This window comes from Micromys minutus, assembly GCF_963924665.1.
Source record: "Micromys minutus genome assembly, chromosome: 18".
NCBI lineage: Eukaryota > Metazoa > Chordata > Mammalia > Rodentia > Muridae > Micromys > Micromys minutus.
Genome location: NC_137953.1, coordinates 16,576,455 through 16,597,384, shown reverse-complemented (window position 1 = coordinate 16,597,384; position 20,930 = coordinate 16,576,455). Strand labels below are relative to the sequence as shown.

At 39.1% G+C, this 20,930-nt stretch overlaps 1 protein-coding gene across 1 annotated transcript in view; it reads right to left on the bottom strand.

Annotated features, from left to right (window-relative positions):
• Window positions 1–3,952: 3,952 nt before the first annotated feature.
• Window positions 3,953–20,930, bottom strand: part of IL23R (interleukin 23 receptor) — a gene marked incomplete at both ends in the record, with an annotated part of 69,057 nt that continues 52,079 nt past the window's right edge. The window contains 4 exons of the mRNA XM_080932144.1: window positions 3,953–4,615; window positions 6,642–6,732; window positions 12,755–12,857; window positions 15,438–15,524. Coding sequence (XP_080788270.1) covers window positions 3,953–4,615; window positions 6,642–6,732; window positions 12,755–12,857; window positions 15,438–15,524 — 944 coding nt within the window. The remainder of the gene's footprint in view (window positions 4,616–6,641; window positions 6,733–12,754; window positions 12,858–15,437; window positions 15,525–20,930) is intronic.

Genomic DNA, 20,930 nt, shown 5'->3' with positions numbered 1-20,930 from the left:
TGATAAAAGTCCTGAACAAACTCAATAGGAAAACATATCACATTATAATAAATGCTATATACAAGAATCTTATAGCCAAAATTATACTGAATGTTGGAAAACTCAGGACAATTCCAGTAAAATAAGTGACAAGACCTTTTTTTTAAAAATTTTACTTAGTGTAGTACTAGTACTGGAAATCATAGCTAGCCCAATAACACAAGCAAATGAAAGAATAAATAAAGAAAAGGAGGAAGGCAGCCTATCTCTACCTGCTAATGACATACTGAGAAAATAATCCCATTCGCAATAGAATGGAAAGCAAACCAACAAACCGAGAAGCAAAATGCCTTGGGATAAACCTAACTAAAGATGTGACAGCCCTGTGCAAGGAAACTTCAAAAACTGAAAGAAACAAAATCAAGGAAGGCACTAGAAGATGGAGAAACTCCACATACTTACAGATCAGAAAAATTAATATTGTGAAAATGGCTTTCTTACCAAAGAAAACTACAGATTCAGCACCACCCAATAAAAATTCCGATATTATTCTTTATGGAAAATATAAAATAATCTTAAAATTTATATCAAAAGCAAGCAAAAAAGACCCCGGATAGCCGAAGCAATTCTGAGCAAAAATGGAGACATCACCGTACCTGACTTGAAGTCACACTACGGAACTATGTAATAAAAGCAGCAAGGTGTTGATACAGAAATAGACGTACAGTCCAACGGAATAGAGCAGAGAAAACAGACATAAACTAGCTACAGTAATGGGATTTCTTAATAAAGATGCTACAGTACAGCCTCTTCAACAAAAGGCACTGGAAAAAATGGATATTCACACATTCAAGAACAAAATGAGATCTTATCTCTTACCCAGCACAAAAGCAAACACCAAAAGTATTAAAGCCTTCCTTCAGTGTAAGGTGCAACCATGAATGTGCTACAGAAAAAGGCTTCCGCTTTCATTATACTGTCTCTGATTCCCTTTGTTAGGTTTATTCCAAGGTTTGTCTTCCTTCCTTTCTTTGCTTCTTTTTTTCTTTCTTTCTCTTTCCTTTCTTTCTGGATTTCTTCTTTAAGTAGGACTTTTTTTTTTTTTTTTTTTTTTTTTTTTTTTTTTTTTTTAATAAGGTACCCCAGTCACCCAGCAAAAAGGCCTGAAATGGGACTGAACAAAATTAAAAAGTTTCTGCACAGCAAAAGAAATAGTTAATCAGGTGAAGAGACAGCTTACAGAATGGAAAAAAATATTTGCCAGCTATACTTCTGATAGAGGATTAATATCTAGAATACTAAATGAATGAGGGACTAGAGAGCTGGCTCAGTGATTAAGAACAGGGACTGTTCGTCCAGAGAACCTGAGCTTGATTCCTAGCAGTGATGTGGTGACTGACAACCATTTAAAACTCCAGTCCTAGGGAGATCCAATGCTGTCCTCTGGCTTCCATGGGCACTGTAAGCACACAGCACACAGACATGCATGTGTACAAAGTATCTAGACACACAAATAAATTTTAAAAGAAAACAAACAACACGATTTTGAAAACAAGTTTAGGAAGTTAACAGAAAGTCATCCAAAGAATAAATACATTTTTTTTCTTTTTAAAAAGAGGGTTCACTATAATTTTATGTCAAGGAAATGAAAGTAGAGACTTTGAGCTTCCATCCCATACCAATTGAACTGGGTATTATTGAGAAGACAAATTCTGGTGGGAGTGTGAGAGAGGTGAACTTCTGTGTACTGTTGGAAGTAAAAAGTGTTGCTGACACCAAGGATAGCAATGTGGGGATTCCCCAGAAACCTACTAATGGATCTTTCCCATAGCCCAGCTAATCTACTCCTGGGCTTAAGCCCAATGGACACCCATCAGAGGTACAGTGTTCATCATTCACTGTTACTCTACCCTCAGTCATCAAGAAGGGGCACCAATCTAGATGTCCATACACTAATAAATGGACAGTGAAAATGTGGTACATATGTCTGCAGAATGGGATACTATTCAGCAGCAAAGAAAAGAGAAGTTATAAAATGTGCAGGAAAATGAATGGACTAGAAAGTATTATATACTGTTTTCTATAACTGTATATCTAAATTATGTGTCTGTCTGTATAGGGGTATAGGTGTATGAGTACAGGTACTCTCTCTGATCCCGTGGAGCTTGAGTTGTTGTGAACCAAACAACATGAATACTAGAAAAGGAATTCAGGTGCTTGTGAGAGTCGTACCCACTGTTAACCATCTCTTCATCTCCCAAACATTATATAAAATGAAGTAACTCATGCTCAGAAAGATAATATTTCATGTTCTTTCTCATATGTGGATCCCTGGCTCTAATATTTTATGTGTGTTTGTAGGTGTATGTGTGTGTGTGTACATGTGTAGAGGCCAGGAACCTAAAAAGGGGGCCCTTGAGAAGGAAGACAATGTTTTCAGGGGAAAGCAGTGGAGAGAGAAATAGATCATTGTACTATGTAAGCACAAGAAGGGATACAGGGGTGGGAGGGCTCAGTTGAGCATGGGGCAAGGACATGACGTCAGGAGAGTGTCAACCAAAACTAAGCGTAAATGAAAAAGCCACAAAGAAACCTGTTACTTTGTAAGCTAATTAAAAAGTTCCTGTGCTGAGCAGGGTTGTGGTGGGAGGAGGGGCCATAGAACAAAACATTTTGCCTGCCTCACACCACATGGGGCAAGAGGCGCGCACTGCGCTGTGGCGGAAACATTTATGAAAGAACTCTTTGCTGTTGTCCTTTTAACTGAACAAACGCTCTTTGCACATGTCAGGTTTATGATTGCAATGACATGGCCTATAAAAATGTCTTCCACAAATATACCAGATCAGCCAACAAACAAAAGTGAAGCTGTCTTGTCCTAGTGTCTCAAATCTGACCCGCCTCTTTTCCTTATTGTCAGTCCCCCTTTAGAGACAATAAGGCAAAGTCAGGGCAATTTACAAGTCAAGATATTTGATGTTCGCATTTGGTTAGTGGCACAAAACATCCTGTTTAGATTATGAAAAGTATAACAAATTCATACATACTTTAAGATAGACAACAGAACTTCCATTAGGTGGTAAGCTTTGCACGTTTTTAACCAGTTGCTCTCCTTTGGAGCAGAATGGCTTAGTGGAATGAGGGGAAAAAAAATAACCCAAAGGCATGTAGTGACCAGTCTGCAATGTCTGCCACAGACATAAGCTATGGGATGTAGTGGGTACTCACCATTCAAGAGTTGGATCCATTGCTATTTTCAGGATAGATTTATGAGCTACTCAACACATAGTTGGCAATAACACTCAAGCCTCTTGTTTTGTTCAAGCTGTGCCTCCCACCTCACGTGAATTCTGCTAGAATAAATACTGATGTTTACCACAGAATGAAGCCCACCACTCCCCACTCTTAGTTTCAATGGTGAAAGGAGGGCCATGGCTCCAACCACCACCATTTTACAACCTTTTAATCTAAAACAAGGGAAGTAGTGGAAGATGATAAGCAAGTACATTAACTAGCTGCTGGTCTCTGTTTCTGCCATTACTTGTTCTGTTGCTTGGTTCCAGATCTTTTCTACTCAAGAGAGTTTTATGTACTAGATGAAAATTAAACTCGTTTCTGCCTTTGGGAGGAAATAATCGTGGTTTGATTTTAGAGATCCATTTGTACATTCATTTCACTACTATGTCCTCTGTGCCATTCATCCTTTGTGCAAACCGAGCTGTTCTGTACACTTTAATGACAGAAGTAGGAAAGAAATAGTTCTGGTGGCACACGCCTTTATTCCTAGCACTTGGGAAGAAGAGGCAGGAAAAATCAGGAGTTCCACCATCCTCAACTACACAGTAAGTCACGTTGGGCTTTGTGAGCTCCTGTCTTAAGAGGAAATATCACAATGAAACAAAAACGAACGAACAAGCAAACATTTACACTTCTTTAGAGGGCAGCTTTTGGCTTGTAGTGGAAAAGCAGCCTCTCACAGCGACTTTGATGGCATAGTCTCCTTTTGCAAGAGTGAAATCCCACTGAAATGGCTTTCCAAAACGTTCTGTGGAAAGTAAGAATTAATAGACATCAAGTCTTCGCTTCCAATTCCCAAACAGGAGACAAATTCATCAGACAGCAGAGTCTGTGCTGGGACAGCTTCACTGGGTGAGTCACTTTGCAAACTCCTTCTGGTTTCCTCCTGTCTTGAGTTTTGTATGTCGAGGGAATTGAATTCACCTTGGTTTAAAACGAGGCTCAGCTCATCAAGAATTAGTGTTTTGTTTAGTAAAGTCAGACTTGAAGCAGAAAATGTGATGTTGGAATGTGTTTTCAGTATGGCAAAGTGGTCACCTGTGGCCTCCAGGGACATAGGGTCTCTTTCGTCTCTGTTAATGAAGTGGTTTCCTCCTGGGGGAACATTTGAAACCTGGGGTTTGTACCCAGTGTTGAGATCAGGAATGTACACAACGGAAGAACTGGAAGACAGTGCGGTGGGCGGACAGTCTCTTGTCTCAAGGATTCCGGCGAGCCTTTCTTCTTTGTAATCTGTGGGTTTGTGTTCCAGGGGAGACACTTCACTTATCTCTGTAAGGACAGGATCCACATACAGGGCCTGCCCACTGGCATTATCGTTCTCAAATACCCTTTTTTCCTAGGGGGGAAAAACATTAATTCATTTTACAGGTAAAACACCCTCCCCCACCCCAAATAAACCCAAAAGTCATTTAAAGGGATTGACTGAAGGATTGTGTTGGGGTTGAAACTTTCCCCACCTTCCCTTTCCTTTTCCTTTTATCTTAATGCTCATGTCCTGGATGCCCATCTATGTCCTTTTGGTCTCTTCTAAATCTTTACATAGGTCTCCCAAAGGGAGAATTAAGAATAATACATATCTTAAGTGTACTTCTTGCTTAAAACCTTTTATTTGAGGGGAGGGGTGTTAAATTTTTTTATTTATTTTTTATTGTTTCCTGAGAATCCTTCATTCAGATGATATGTATCTAGGCTAAATTGATTAGTGAGTGTTTTGACTAGTTTTATGTCAATTTGACACAAGCTGGAGTCATTTTGGATGAGGGTTGAGACCACGTGGCCACAGATTGGCGTGTGGGCATGCCCATAGTGCATTTTCTTGATTGATAATGGATGTGGGAGAGACCAGCAGTACCACCCCTGAGCTGGTAGTCCTGGGTGCTATAAAACAGCACACTGAACAAGGAATGGAAAGCAAGCCAGTAAGCAGCACTCATCCATGGCTTCTGCATCAGTTCCTGCCTCTATATTTTGTCCTCCCTTCCCTGGGTGATAGATGGCAAACTGTAAGATGAACTCTTTCCTTCCGAGTTGCTTTTGGTCATGGTATTTATTCACAGCAATGGACAGCTAACTAAGGCAATGGGCTCACCCAACTTCAAGTAGAGCCACATGTATCTGCTTTATAAATAGGCATGGTCTGCCTAAGCTGAAATCAAAGTATAAATCATATGTGAGCTCTTTGGTTAGGATAGGTGGTAGAGTACTGTAAGTGACAAATGGACAGACCAGATGTTAACGATATATTATACTTTATAATTTACATAATTGTTGTGGTTATGCTTAATTTATATCTGCAAAAAGAAAGAGCCTTTTGATTGGACAAAGAGGGGGGAATGTTGTGGGTTGCCTTGGTACTGTTTGTATTTTGAGGTGCCCCTGATGAGAAGTAGATCACATACTGAGGTGATCTCACTGGGCCTTCTCCGCATTCTAACTGGTCAAATAAAGGCTAAAGCCAGTGATTGGGTGATGAAAGGGAAAGGTGGGTCTGGAGGCCTCAGAGGGAGGAGAGAGAGAGAGAGAGAGAGAGAGAGAGAGAGAGAGAGAGGAATAGGGAGGGAAGAGAGGTGGCAGAAGGAGGCAGGAGGATGGCCTGGAGAAGCCTCAAGTAGCAAGGGAATTGATAAGTACAGTGACAGTTATGCCCCATCTAGGCATATAGTTTATAAATATAAAAATTTGGTTGTATGTTTTTTATGTGGGCTTATTGGGATAAGAAATTTCCACAACAGTCTTCTCTGGACTTGAGTTCACATCACTCTTCTGACTAGAATATTCTTTCTTTTGAGAAACTCCTCATCTTCCCATATTTTCTCTCTGGTATGTAGCTGTCAAAACTTCTCCCAACCCCCAGCATCCATAGGATGTCCTGTGAACTCCTCTTTTCCTAGAAAAAAATTAAATGTGTATTCTGATGACCAGATTGAACTTTTGGTCCTAACTGATATTTCAACTATGGCTATTTTGTAGTTGTTAAATACTTATTTGTTTACTTATAGATTTATTTATTTTATATGTATAAATGTTTTACTTGCATATATGTATGTTCATTATGTGTATTTATGGTACAGTGGAGGTCAGAAAAAAGCATTGAATTCTCTGGAACTGGAGTTCTGGATTGCTGTGGGCCACCGTATCAGTTCTAGGAACTGAAACTGGGTCCTCAGCAAGAGCAACAGGTACTCTTAACCACTGTGCTGCCTCTCCAGCCCCTGCTTATTTGTTTGATAAGGTCTCATTATATATGTCAGGTTGACCTTGAAATCTTTATCCTCCTGCCTCAGCCTTCCCTATGTTAGTTTTACCAGCATACCCCATCATATTGGACACAAATTAGTTTCTGTTTGGTGCTGTTTAATTACCTGTAATAATTTTGCAACATTACTATTTTCAATATTAGGAATATCTTCATAAAGCCACTTTGGGATCATCAGTAAGACTTTTCTTTTAATTCTAGGAAACAAAAAGATACATTAGAAGCAGCTCCTTCCTTCTTTCCTTCCTTCTTTCTTTCCTTTTCTTTCTTTCCCTTTCTTTCTTTCTTTCTTTCTTTCTTTCTTTCTTTCTTTCTTTCTTTCTTTCTTTCTTTCTTTCTTTCTTTCTTCCTTCCTTTCTCTCCTTCTCCCTCTCCCTCCCTCTCCCTCTCCCAGCCCCCTCCTCTCCCCCTCCCCTCCTCTCCCTCTCCCCTCCTCTTCCTCCCTCCTCCTCCTCTCCCTACCCCTCTCCCTCTCCTTTCCAGTTTTCTTGAGACAAAGAGTTTCACTGTGTAGCCCTGGCTGTCCTGGCTGTCCTTCAGACCTGGCCTTTAACTTAGAGAACCCCCTGCCTCTGCCTTCTGAATGTTTGAGTTAAAGGCATGACCATCATGTTTTCTCAGAAAATTTTTTTAAAATGGGTGCAGGCAATCATAGGTGATGAACGGAGCTAGAATGGAGTACAACTTAACCTCATGAAGCAAAAAGTTTATTGCTTTCTTAGCAAACGTTCAATGAGAAGCTGAATTTGATGTCTTGTAAAATGCTCCTCTTGGTGCTATCTTCGTGTATAAAAGCACCATCTCCATTGACTGTGCAAACTAATTTGTGCAAACAGGTTGTACCTGGAATGTGGACAAGACCTCACTGATCTGAAGTATGTTTTTACACATGAAGAGACTGAAAAACAAGTAAGTCCTGTTTTTTGTTTTAACAGGTTCTCTAAACACATTTATTAAATGACAACCAAAATGGCCAAGTGAACTTTGCAAGTCTTTTGACTTTAATGAACACTAGTGATGATATTTTTCACATATATTTATATAATTTTTATGACTTAATTTAAAAAATTGATTGACTTTCTTTCTATGTTTATAATTAAACAAAGCTAATGCTTGATGCTACTGGAACGTTTTCGCAAAGCATGCTGATGTAATATACAGGGATTTTTACATACATGTTTTTAAAATTTATCTATTCCTAGTGTCATTAAATTTATGTGGCAATACAATACTCTGAAAATATCCTTCATTGTAAAAGACTGTAACTTTTGCTGGATCTCACATCCAGAGTTGATAATACACCTCTAGATCACCTATGACTTAAGACTACTAGCCTACTGTATACTCGGTTTGTTTAAGAGCACAGTGTAACAGTTGACTTTACTTGCCTGGGATTTCCCATGTAATCAACATTTACAACCTAAGCTAATGCATGGCTATAATCTTAAATTATGTACCATGTCCCTGACCCAAACAATGCATGTGTATCGTTTGCTAAAACCAGGAAATACAGAAGTTGAAAGCCCCTTACTAAAATCTACTACAAAGGTTGAAAGCAACCATGTATGAATAGGGGTTGATAAATAATGGTATTTGTTTTCTGAATCAGTTGGAGCCAGGGACTTAATCCCTTATATAACTGTTAGAGATTTCTGTAAAATATCTTACTTCTTCCCATGAGATGCTTTCTGTGCTGTTCAATAAATAAAGAGTGAAGCCCTTTGTGAGGGAGAGAAACAGCATTCATAGACAGATACACACAGGGATAGACACACACACAGACACATGGATAGACAGCTTTCAGGCAGGTACAGGTTCAGACTCATACAACAGACAGATGAGGACCTAAGGCAGAGGAAGCATGAAGCAGAGGACTCAAATCTGGACTTGTTCTTTCTTGATTAAATGACTCCAAGGGAAGTGCTTTTAGTTCTTTACTTAATGCAACACTGATGCATTCTGGGTAACTTGGTCTCATTCTCTAACATGTATAATCTACATATATTTGAAATGTGATGTTTGCCTCCCTTTTAGTTTTGACTCTAATAACAGGTTTTATTAGTAATGTTTAATTGTATTAAATAACAGTATCTGCATGTATGTAAAATACTTATATTGGAACTATTTCCTCTTTCTATTTTACATGTGTATTTTCATATGTGTGTGTGTGTGTGTGTGTGTGTGTGTGTGAAGGCCCAAGGACAAGCTTGGGTGTCATTCCTCAGCTGCTATCTGCTTTATTTTAAAGACATGGTCTATCATTCGCCTGGAGCTTGACAAGTGAGCCCCACAGATCTGCTTGTTTCTGCTTTTTCAGCACTTGGGTGATAAACAAGTAACACCCTACCTATACCTTTTGTTAACTTGGGTTCTAGGGCTCAAGCTTAAGTTCTCCTGCTTGCAAGGCAAGTGCTTTACTGAAAGACCATCTTCCCACATCCCTTTATATCTTCTTAAAATTAGAACTTAAATAATTAAATTATCCATGAATTCTATTTTCTTATGTATTATTGTTAACTAAAAGTTTTTGGGTTATATTAAGTAATGAAATGGTTATTACTTAAAATTTCAAAATACATAAAATATTTTTATAGATATTATTTGAACATTAAGACATTTCAAGAGCCTTTATATTGTAAATAATTACATTTTAATACACCCCAAGCAAAATTACTAGCTAGCTGTCCATCTTGAAAAGCTACTTGGGTTATGCTTATTAATATATAATTTAAAATTTGAAATATTGCTTACATTCTGTGGGAAAAGCCTATGCACATATTAGGTTGGTACAACTTATAGACTAGCTTCCTTAAAATATTTTTCATTTTGATTATACATTTTGATGGATAATTATTTTTAAAAAAAAATTTATTTATTTATTATATATAAGTACACTGTCATTGTCTTCACACATACCAGAAGAGGGCATCAGATCTCATAACAGATGGTTGTGAGCCACCATGTAGTTACTGGGATTTTAACTCAGGAACTCTGGAAGAGCAGTCAGTGCTCTTAACCACTGAGCCATCCCTCCAGCCTGATAAATAATTTTTAATTTATTATTTATTATAATTATGTATAAATAATAAATAATTATGTTACATAACTAGTGGTGACAAAGTAAGAAAGAAAAAAAAAGAAAAGAAACTGGTTTCCAATTTCTGATTGGCCACATATATGGTCTAAGTCAGAAACCAGTGAATATTCTTGTGCATCCAAATCTTTGTATAATTAGATGTACTAGAAAACTGCAACATTAAGCAACTTTAGTCCACTGGGATATTAGAAATACCAAATGTATCTGGTAACATTTAGAAAGTAATAGGCCTTTCCTTCTTCATATCATTTTGAACAAATAAGCATAGACCTTTACTAATACCACACTGGGAGAAGTTGTTTGAAAGAAGATAGGTCTTTCCCCAAGACAACACAGGCTATTACTACTGATTTATAGTTGCTATTGTGGTTTGAATAAAAATGGCCCCCATAGGCCCATAGGGAGTGGCACTATTAGGATGTGTGACTTTGTTGGAGTATGTGTACACTTTTTGGAGAGGTGTGTTACTAGGGCATGGGCTTTGAGGTCTCAGAAGCTCAAGCTTGGACACTCTGTCACTGTTCATTTCCTGTGGATCCAGATATAAAACACTCATCTATCTCTCCAGCACCATGTCTGCTGGCATGCCTCTATATTTCCCACCATGATGATAATGGACTAAACTTCTGTAGATTTATGTTAAGGCGATACACGATTGGACATGAGAGAGATAGGCAAAGAAAGGTCAAGGAGCAGATGTGGAGGCAGAAAGATAGATTCCGGGAGAATCAAGATAGAGGTAGAGAAGGATGATCTAGATCCAGGTGGGCTTAATTGGCAATAGTTGTAAGGGATTCTATACGTCTTTTTTATCTTATACAGAAGGGTGGTTTGTATCTTTGTCCATTGGATGTAATCATATTATATATAGGGTTTATGGATTGAGAATTTAATATGTAAACCTGCTTGAAAAGCTATCGGGTTTTGGAGTCATGTTTGTGCCAGGTGGTGGAGGAAAGAAACACCTGGGACAGTTGTATCAACCCTGGACAGAAGCAGCAAAGGGATGGTAGAATGAACCAAGCCTGAGTTCTTAGAGGTGGCTTGGAGTGCCAAGTGGTCTGGGGACTTCATGTGTGTGCTCCGTTCCATACTAGAGCTTCGTCTGAGGAGTAAGACCATGAGGGCCAATAAAAGGTTAAGCCATCCTTTTAATATTTACCACAACAAAAGTCTGAACTGTAAGCCAGCCCCAATTAAATATTTTCCTTTATAAGAGTTGCCATGGTCATGGTATCTCTTCACAGGAGTAAAACCCTAAGACAGTTGCCCAACAAAACTAGATAGTAAGACCTTATTTCTGAAGGCACCTTATACTTTGATTGCAGAACATAGAGAAATCAAGCTGGGACTATCTTGGAATATTCCTCCCTACTGGCCAGTGTTCATAGTGCTGGAAGAGGTTATATAGGCCACTAAGGGAGAAAAGTCATCAATGGTTTTACTCAGTGCTAATGCCATATATGACAATAATAAAATGCCATGCTAGATATGTCCACAGGTGTAATGGTGCCAGAAATGTTACTGGGAGGTAATAAACCACTTTCTGATTGGATTTGAACCTCTTCCCATAGGAGGCAATTCAGTACAGAACTGTAAGCTCATGTCTGAGGAGGGAATAAACTCAAATAAGGAAGAGATGCACTACTGTTGTTTTGCTAAATAGTCATGTTGTCAAAATTTCCTTCTAAATATTTGCTTATACCCATAGTATCCTCAACCTTGGTCAGAGAAGCTTATTTTGCAGCAAGCAGCAGTCAATGCAAAGATTTATAACTTGTCACAATCCAGAGAAGTAAGTAACCATTTTAATGATCAGCCTGATTGGACCATTTGTGACACCCTCAAGAAAGCATGAGTGAAGAAGGGACAGAAAAAAATGCAAGAGCCTGAGGCTAGAAGGAGTGTGTGAAACGCTGTCTTCAGAACACAGCACCATTGTAGCCCTCACAAACTCATACCGAATGTGGTTACCTGCATGAGACCTGTATGAGATTTAACCAGAAAGTATCCCAGTATATCTATGGGAGGGGCACATGATTCCCATCCCTAGCTAAAGGAGCTATTGGCAGGTGATGGCTGCTGGTCCAGTGGGGATCATTTTTCCTTAAGGATAAGTTGGCCATGGTTTAGTAAACACGTCTACATCTATGCACACACAAGCAACCCCAATAAAACTAAGTGGGGTGCAAAATGGGAGAATAAGAGAAGGGAACAGGGAAGGGAATATGAACAAACTATACTGTATACTTGCGTTGAATTGTTAGGATAGTTTTAAAATAGAAGGGGCCCTGAGGCTAGACTCATAACCATCAACACAGTTGGTAATGGAGAGACAAATTAAAACAGCCACACTTGCTTTCACACTGATTCAGCTGTTTTGTTTGGATAGAGGTGAAGGTGGGCTGTGATCACTGCTAAGAGTCCAGGCACTGTGGACAATGCCTAGGTACAGTGTTAATGCTGCGTAGGAAGAGAAGAACATGGAAGTTGATATCCACTATCTCTCCTTGATGAGTGTTTGAGGGCCTTGGGTGGAGAAGTCAACCTTTTTTTTTCTTTCTTTCTAAGCCTTGTTTAGTTCATCTGTAATATGGGACATGTAGCTTTTCTGATGAAGTCATTTTGAAGATGTGTGTAAGGAGCTTGACAAGGGTATCTATCTATCTATCTATCTATCTATCTATCTATCTATCTATCTATCTATCTATCTATCTATCATCTATCTATCTATCTATCATCTATCTATCTATCTATCATCTATTTATTTATTTACTTTTGTATTTATTAAATAAATGTCCTTTCACTTTTCATTTTCAGGGCTGGGGAGATGATGGCTCAGCAGGTGAAGGTCTCTCTGAACAAGCCTGATGATCTGAGTTTCCTGAAACTCACATAAAGGTGGAGAGAACCAATTCTACAACGCTATCCTCTAATTTCTGTGTACCCCCTGTGACACAGGCACATACTCCTAGTCACACATGACACCCACACAATAATTTCTCTTTTTCAAAGTGAGGATGTTCAGGTGGGTTTTTCTTTTAGTAAATAAATGAATTGACTACATTATGATAGTACATATATATGCTCTAAACCAGGAACTAAAAACCATAGAAACCTACCCTATTCGAAGCGATCTGTTAAATATCCCAATCAGAGAAAAGATCGGCAACATGATGGCCAAGAAGACCATTCCCGACAAAAGTGCAATGTCTTGATTATTATCTAATAAAAGAAAGAAAAGTAATTTTAACTGGGCATTTGTGTCCTGTGATGACCCTGTCAATGTTCTCTGTACCCTGTTTGAAGTCACTGATCTCAAAGGGAGGGGAAGCAGAGTCAGACTTCACCCGGGACTACAAAGCGATTGCCTTTCCAGATTGCCTGACTGTATACTCCAGGAAACCATCTTCTGTGTGAGGAAACTGGACCACATCCATCTGAGGTCAGTGGGTTTCTAGAAGTGCACCTTCAGCAAATGTGGTCAACTCGCACAGACATATTTGGTGTATGTGTCGTGACAAACCTCATTCAGTCTGTCTGACAGCTGAGAATTCCCAACTGCTGTGACAGTGTCTAAGGCTGGTCAAAGCCACCACTGTGATCATTTTTATAAACTTTTCTGTGAGGCAAAATATATCTGTCACTTCTTACCATTCTTTAAAATGAAACTTTACCTATGAGAAAGCGGTAATTCTACTTAGAACAACATATGCTGTAAGAAAGAAATCAAAATGGCCACATTTTACATCCTTAAAAAAAAAAAAACCCTTTTACATCTTGAATTTGGATTAATCTTTTTAGCTCTCTCAGTATAGTTTATCCAACATGTTTATTCATAGGCCCCAAGCTATCCTCTCTCATCTTGAAAGTCACCTGCCAGACAGGCCTGTGAACTTCAGTCTGCCTCAAAGTCACACAGACTCGGTAATTCATATTTTTTTCCTAGGGCCAAAGAGTTATTATTGAACATTCTAAGCAACCAATGAGGTTACAAGCTGCAGCACACACCTGCTGCATTAGAGTGTAGAATTAGAGGAAGGATGATCAAGGAACGTGGTGCCTGGAGAAATGGTATAAGGAGATAGGAAGGACCAAGAGCCAAATTGAACTCTGCCATTCATCAGCTCAATGACTTTGGGGAATAATTATAAACTTGTTGAGATTCCCATTTTAATTTTCATAAGACACAGCACTGTACGTTTAATGGAGCAGCCATGAGTCCCCAGCCTCTAAAATTTCCACAGAAATTTCAATGTGCATGTCTGCAATTAGGAATCTGTGTGGAGGTGTCTTTTCTTGCTTCATGTTTCTGTGTAGCATGTAACATTTTGTTGATTTTCTAATAGTTTTTATTACCTATCAAGAGTAGAAGCTTCATGAAGACAAAGGCTTTGTTTTTCTTCTCTCTCTCTCTCTCTCTCTCTCTCTTCTTTCCTTCCTTCCTTTCTTCTTTCTTCCCTCTTCCTAACTTCTTTCCTCCCCTCTTCCTTCCTTTCTTGCTTCTTTCTTCCCTCTTCCTTCCTCCCTTCTTTCTTCCCTCTTCTTTTCTTCCTTCTTTCTTCCCCCTTCCTTCCTTCCTTCCTTCCTTTCTTCCTTCTTTCTTCCCCCTTCCTTCCTTCCTTCCTTCTTTCCTTCCTTCCTTCCTTCCTTCCTTCCTTCCTTCCTTCCTTCCTTCCTTCCTTTCCTTCCCTCCCTCCCTTCCTTCTTCTCTCCCCATTCCATGCCTCCTTCTTTGACAAGGGCTCATGTAGTCCAGCCTGGTTTCTAACCTGCTCTGTATCTTAGGTTTTGAGCTATTGCTCTTTCTGCTTCCACCTCCTCCTGGATAGGATAATAAGCATATACCAATCACTACTCAGAACAGTACCTAGTACCTAGTTATTTACCACACATTTGTTGAATAAACTAACAAAAGAGCAGAAATATCGATACGACCCCAAATGTTCTTATTTAAGGCCTGTTAGATTTATGTGCCAGGAAGGAAATAGTTTACTAGTAAAATAGTCAGGCCTCAAGTTTTCCAGTGTCAAATTTCAATTTAGGGTTATATTTGTCCATTGTAAAATTTTATTTAATATTTTTACATTTCTGAAACATTTAGATGTGAACATAAATTTTAAAAAAAGTATCAAGACATACTAGCAAATGAAATGGGAGCTGGTTCATCTAAGAGAAAGAACAAAGACTTGTGTACTTAAAGGAATTGGACTGAGTATAGTGTCTCAAGCCCATAGTCCCAGCATTAGGAAGCTGAGGCAGGAGGCTTGCTATGAGTGAGTTTTAGGACATTTTGAGACTGGGCTATAAACAGACAGACCAAACCAAAACACAAACAAATTAAAGGAAATCAAAAAAGAAATCTTTGCATTATTTCTAACAGCTTTGTACATTTAAATATTTTCAACCTTCCTGAATTTCAGTTTTCCCACCAATAAAGTAGATTCATGGAATTTGTCTTAACAGGTTGCTCTGGAGATCGACTGAGGATGTATATACAATTCTAGCACATGGTAAGTAGGTGGCATATTTTTAAAAAGACATTTTTGGGACTTGAGACCCAGAGCCCACTGAAATGACAACCTGAACACCACACTGCTGCTTTGGCTTGCATTCAGTGTAAGCACATTTTGAAACTAATTAAGTATTTTCCCATAGAAAATAGCTTGTTGTTTTTCTAAGAAATGCTGACACATCAGTTTTGGTGTGAACGTTATCTGCTGGAGGCTCAAGAGGCCTTAGTAAATATACATGTGTACCTACATGCATAAATACATGTGTGTGTGTGTGTGTGTGTGTGTTTACCTGAAGTAGCATGTCCCTTGAAGACTGTAGCAGGGAGCATCTCAATCATCTGAGGTTCATGGGATGATTTTGATATAAGCTGGGAAACTTGAAACAAGAAAGAGTGTCAGCATTTTAGGTCTTTAAAAAATTATTATTGAATATTCTCTGTATTTATAATTCAGGTGTTAGCATTTTAGGTCTTAGCATTCAGATGGCTCACTTTCCTGAGACGTCTTCTCTTGTTTGGAAGTGATTAAACTTGTCCTTCTAACAGGTTCAGAGGGGGAATAGAGCAAGGTCCCAAATGTGTACGCTTTCTTATTTCCTTTTCAGTGAGTACATCTCAAAGGAGGGACTTTTGCAGGGACAGTTAAAAACTACACCAGGCTTTAAAATACCAGTGTGGCTAGCAATTTCCCTTGGTTTCTAGGCAACAAATAACAAGACAATACCAAGATAAAGATTCCACCCTGCCACAAAAATGCAACAATAACTTGTCTCTACTTGGTTTCTTCAAATTGGTGATGCTAAGACGCCTAAGCTTCTTCGATGTGTGCCACCTCTGCCTTCGGACAGGCTCTGGCTTGGCTGCACTAAGATGAACTTTTCAGAGAGGGTATTTTGGGGTTGCAATACAGAGATGTAACTAAGAATTCCTCTCTGCTGCCTTCCTGCTCCTGTGGCTCTAAGCCAGTCCTGTCTAGTCATTACACTTTCAGGGCCCCAGGAATGAAAGCTTCAGAATTGGGTGAGGTAAGAAGGCTTGGCAGTTAATTTACTTTAAGTCAGAATTCAAAAGCGTTCCAGAGCAAGCTTGCCCATCTCCTGCTTCCTAATAATTGAGAGCAGCCACAGGTGACTTCATGGACAAAACCCTCAGTCTTGGCAGGAGACACAGCTCTGAAGGAGGATCTAAGTTCAGCGTCCCCTAGACCGCAGCTAGCTGCTCCAGCGTTTTTCCAACTCACCTTCTGAAAAAGGGTCTTACACAACTGGAGATATTCCTATTGTCAAGCTGCCATAAGGCTTTTGGGATAAAGTGTGGTTCATGGGACACTTGTTTCAAAATGCACAATGTGTGTTCAAAGGAAAGATTTGTATATAAGCCTTTAGAACTTTTGGGAAAAAAGCTAATTTTATGTGGTTTTCTATAAACTATGGGCTGGGGATTTTAGAAGATGAATGCCTCAGGAACCTGTAAGGTCTGTCTTGTGTTTGACAGAAAGACAGAAGTGTTTCCTGTGAGTGATGGCAATTGGGAATTGTTTTCAGCTTCTCACTGTTTGCTAAGTTTCTTCTGTGCCCAAGCAAGTGGTTCCACTAAATTCTAAGTGGTGAAGGTTATGTGGTCATGGCCAGCTGCCAGGTTCGCTCATGTAGAAGAGCAATGATAGTTCTCACAACTCAAGAACTTGCAGCTACATGCTCTCAGAATGTTAAAAGCAGAAAAACAACATTAGAGTGCAGCATAATTTTCCCTTTGGCAAAGACAGAGGTTTACAACATACATTGATGTTATTTTTATTTTTACTTTTATTATTTGAAAACTAGCATTTTATTTAAAGATAACAAATTGTGCTTTTTATTACAAGATAATATAATTCTTTATATAAACTACAGTTGATTTGGCAATGAAAACTTCATTAGGTTACTAACTTTTATCATATGAAAATAACTATATTTCCCATTTATTAGCCTTAATGAGTAGATACAATTTTCTCTTAGAGTCTGTTATCATAGCTTCAAATCAATGAGTTACTTGCATTTAAATTAAACTAGTCGTTTTAAAAGAGGTGCTTAATGATGAGAGGGTAATTTTACAAAGAATTAGATATCTGAGCAAATTAACTTATAAACAGAACTATCAGAGAAGAAATCAAGTTTATGACAAAATTTTTTTTTTAGCAAAGGACTGAAATGAAGCCACACATTCGCCAAGTTATACCACCCCCAAGTGGCTAGTTTCTTTATGTCATACTTAAATTTCTTTTTTTATCATGAAAGCAAAAAGTTATGATGAAGGTATTGTAACAGGAAAAAGAAGTGTGAGATAAAAAATAACCCATGTCTACCCTCTTAATTCAACAGCTATTAGTATTTTGTGGTACATTTGGGTATTTTAACCTATGAAAGCATTCACAACTAAAATGCCACATGCATAGACTGTTTCACAGGTGTGAGACATTGCTTATATCAGCTTTAACCACCAGGTCCTTAGCTAACATGCTGCAAAACCCCACACTTTCTCTGTTAGTTCTTTATTACCTGTGGGATTCTGCAACTACTGGGACAATTTTGTCCTGCCGTAGAGTGTTACATCACATGACTGGTATATTCTCACAGGATATATTTTAGGATATTCAGTAACCCAAATACTTTCTAATTAGGAAAGATTTTTGAACGTAGTTTACATATACTGACATTGCAAGTGAGAGTGAACCTCTGAGAACACAGTGTTCTTAGAACACTTAGAAGAAGTGTCTGGAAAGAAGTTAGGCTGTTTTCAGTAAGAATAGTTATCCTTGACCACATACGATGCCCCTTCAGAGGCTCTGCCAGAGCCATGCTGATACAGAGGAGGATGCTTGCGGCTAACCATTGGACTGAACATGGGGAACCCAGTGAAAGAGCTAGAGAAAGGACCAAAGGAACAGAAAAGGTCTGCAACCCCATGGGAAGAGCCACATTATCAACCAACCAAACCATCCAGAACTCCCAGGGACTAAAACCAACCATTGAGCACACATGGGAAGACTCATGGCTCCAGTTGCATATGCAGCAGAGGATGGCATTGTCTGGCATCAATGGGAGAAGAGGCCTTTGGTCCAGTGAAGGCTCATTTTCCCAGTGTAGGGGAACGCCAAGGTGCTGAGGTAGAGAGGGTGGTTGGGAGAGGGAGCACCTTCATGGAAGCAAGTGTAGAGAGATGGGAGATGGGAGTGGGGGGGTAAATTTTTTTAAAAAATTGAAATGTAAATACAGAGAATATCCAATAAAAATATTAAAAAAGAATAGTTATCCTTGGGCATAACTATACTCTTTAGTATAAATATACTCTCTAGTCCAACAAATACAAGGCTAAATTAACCAAATCTACTCCAAAGAAATAATGGCTTTGGAAATAATGGTTTCTATTTGTTTCTTAGGGTTGGTGGCAAATGATCTCCTTAGCTGCTCTGTGTCCACCTCTGGCCAACTGTGTGTCATCACTGTGAAGCAACCACTCAGTACCTTCCCGTGTGTTTCAGGTGACAGTAGACCTCACATGTTCTCTGCTGAGATTCACCATCGTGTCTAAAACTTCACCATAACTAAGCCTGCCATTTCCTGGAGGATTGAGAGAAGACTTAGACGTGGTCACTAACTTGCTCATGTCACCTACATGGAAGCTGAAGAGTGGAACTTCTCGCCTAGTTTTTATATTTACTTTGTACTCATCACTAGTCTTGTGAGTTTCACTGTTGCATCAGGACAGTTCAGGGTAGTGGCCCAGGCAGCAGTCCGGAACCCCCCAAAAAGCATTGCTGCTCTGGGGATAAGTCCCAGTGTATTAGCCCTGCCTGGCTTCATGGGGCTCTCGAGCACAGCACAGTGTGTATTATGGAGCTAAAGTGCCGGGCACTGATTCTTTCAATCTTCAGCTGATGGGTTATTTTCTCCAGATATTTTTCTTGACCATTCAGTAAACACACTAATTGGGGGTCTCGTGGGAAGCACAGAAGATTATGGAAGCATACAGGATTTCAAAACGTAGAGACACTTATCCTAAACCGTCATTAAGTATTGTTTCCACGTCAGTGTTCTCTTGGAGACCATATGCTTTAACCACGGTGTCCCGTGCCTTCCTCATTCAACATTATATAAGGAGCATTTCCTCATTAAAATGATTCAAAACACACTTGTGATTACTTAACGCCGGTCACACTCATACAATACAGTATCAATTCGATCACAATCCTGTTGAAAAGCTCTTTTGAATACAAACTGTTGACTCACATAAAGTAGTTCAGGTCCTAGCTCCACCACTTGAAATTACCTAATCCCAGACAAATTATTAATTGTCTTTGTGACTTGTGCTCTTCCAAGTAGAACTGGAAACCAGCCATGCTTCAACTCAGGGATTTTTGTGTTTTGTGTTACTGTTCTCTTGCTGTCAAGGGACACCACAATCAAGGCAGTGTATAAAAGGAGATATTTAACTGAGGACTCGCTGACAGTTTCAGAGAATCATTGTGGGATCCACGGTGGGCAGGTATAGATCTTAGAATAGTAGTTGAGATCTCACATCTGACCTCCATGTTGCAGGTACGGAGGAGAAACAGGAAGGAGAGTCAGATAGCTCTGTGTTCATCTCCAAAGAGGCCACACTTCTAATGTGCAAACAATTCCAATAACTAGAGATTAAACATTCAAACACATCAGCCTATGGGGCCATTCTCATTTAAACTACCACAATGAGGAGACAGTTTACCTAAAGTACGGGTACCACATTTTGCATAAATTAAAGCATTGGAAACACTTTTCTATTGCTAGGTTGGACATTTAAATTGGCTTCAAATTCTTACTATTATAGTTAGCTTTGGGACAGATGTCATTGCACATGGATGTCCTTCCCTTACCTGTTGATTCTTTCCCATATATCTCGTGCTCCATGTCTCTAATATTTTTCAAGGCAGTGTTTCTATAAGTGGGTTTCTTTTGTCACAAACACAAGCATCTATGAGACTGTTTTACTCACTTCCTCCTTTGTCAGTCTTTGTGTCCATTAAGGGCTGCATTATAAGAACTTAGGTCAGAGCCGACAGGTGTGCTGTCCTGATATTTTTTTTCAAAAGAAAAAAAGAGTCAAAGAAAAAGGTAGTCTTCTTTTCCACCCTTCCTATTTTCTTAAAATATATTTGTCTCCTTTTGGTCCCCATCTTTCTAATATTCTAATAATTAAACTGTGTAACAGCATTTAAGTGCTATCATCCTTGGGCAAACTCATGATGGTGGAACTCAATACCATCAGACCAAGGACAAAAATTTGGTCTAGCATATATATACTGATTGGTAACGTGAAGACACTGAACACAGAATATCAGGCAGGCATCAGAAACCCAAGGAAGAAACAGTGGTACACCAGCAGGACACCTGGAAGATTAAGCCAGACAAGAGTTATTTTGTGGATTAATGATTGTACCATCCATGTACATTAAAGATGGCAAGGTACGCAGAGATACATCCACGGGACTCTCTTAATTCAAGCATTCCTCCACTGTAAGTAAGTTTACAGAGAGGGAAAAAAAGATGAACAAAGGAATCTTGTGGCAATGAATAAGAGAAAAGAAAAGATGCTGCTCATGAAATTCCCCAAGCCACGTGGACCACATAGAGATGAGGATCAGCAGTCAAAGCACGCCAAAGTTTTAGAGATAAGAATTTTACCTACTGTCAAAGATTCTTCCAAAGTCTACCTTTGTTTTGGGGCTTAGTGTACGTTTAAATCATCTAGTAGCCCCTTGGGGAGAA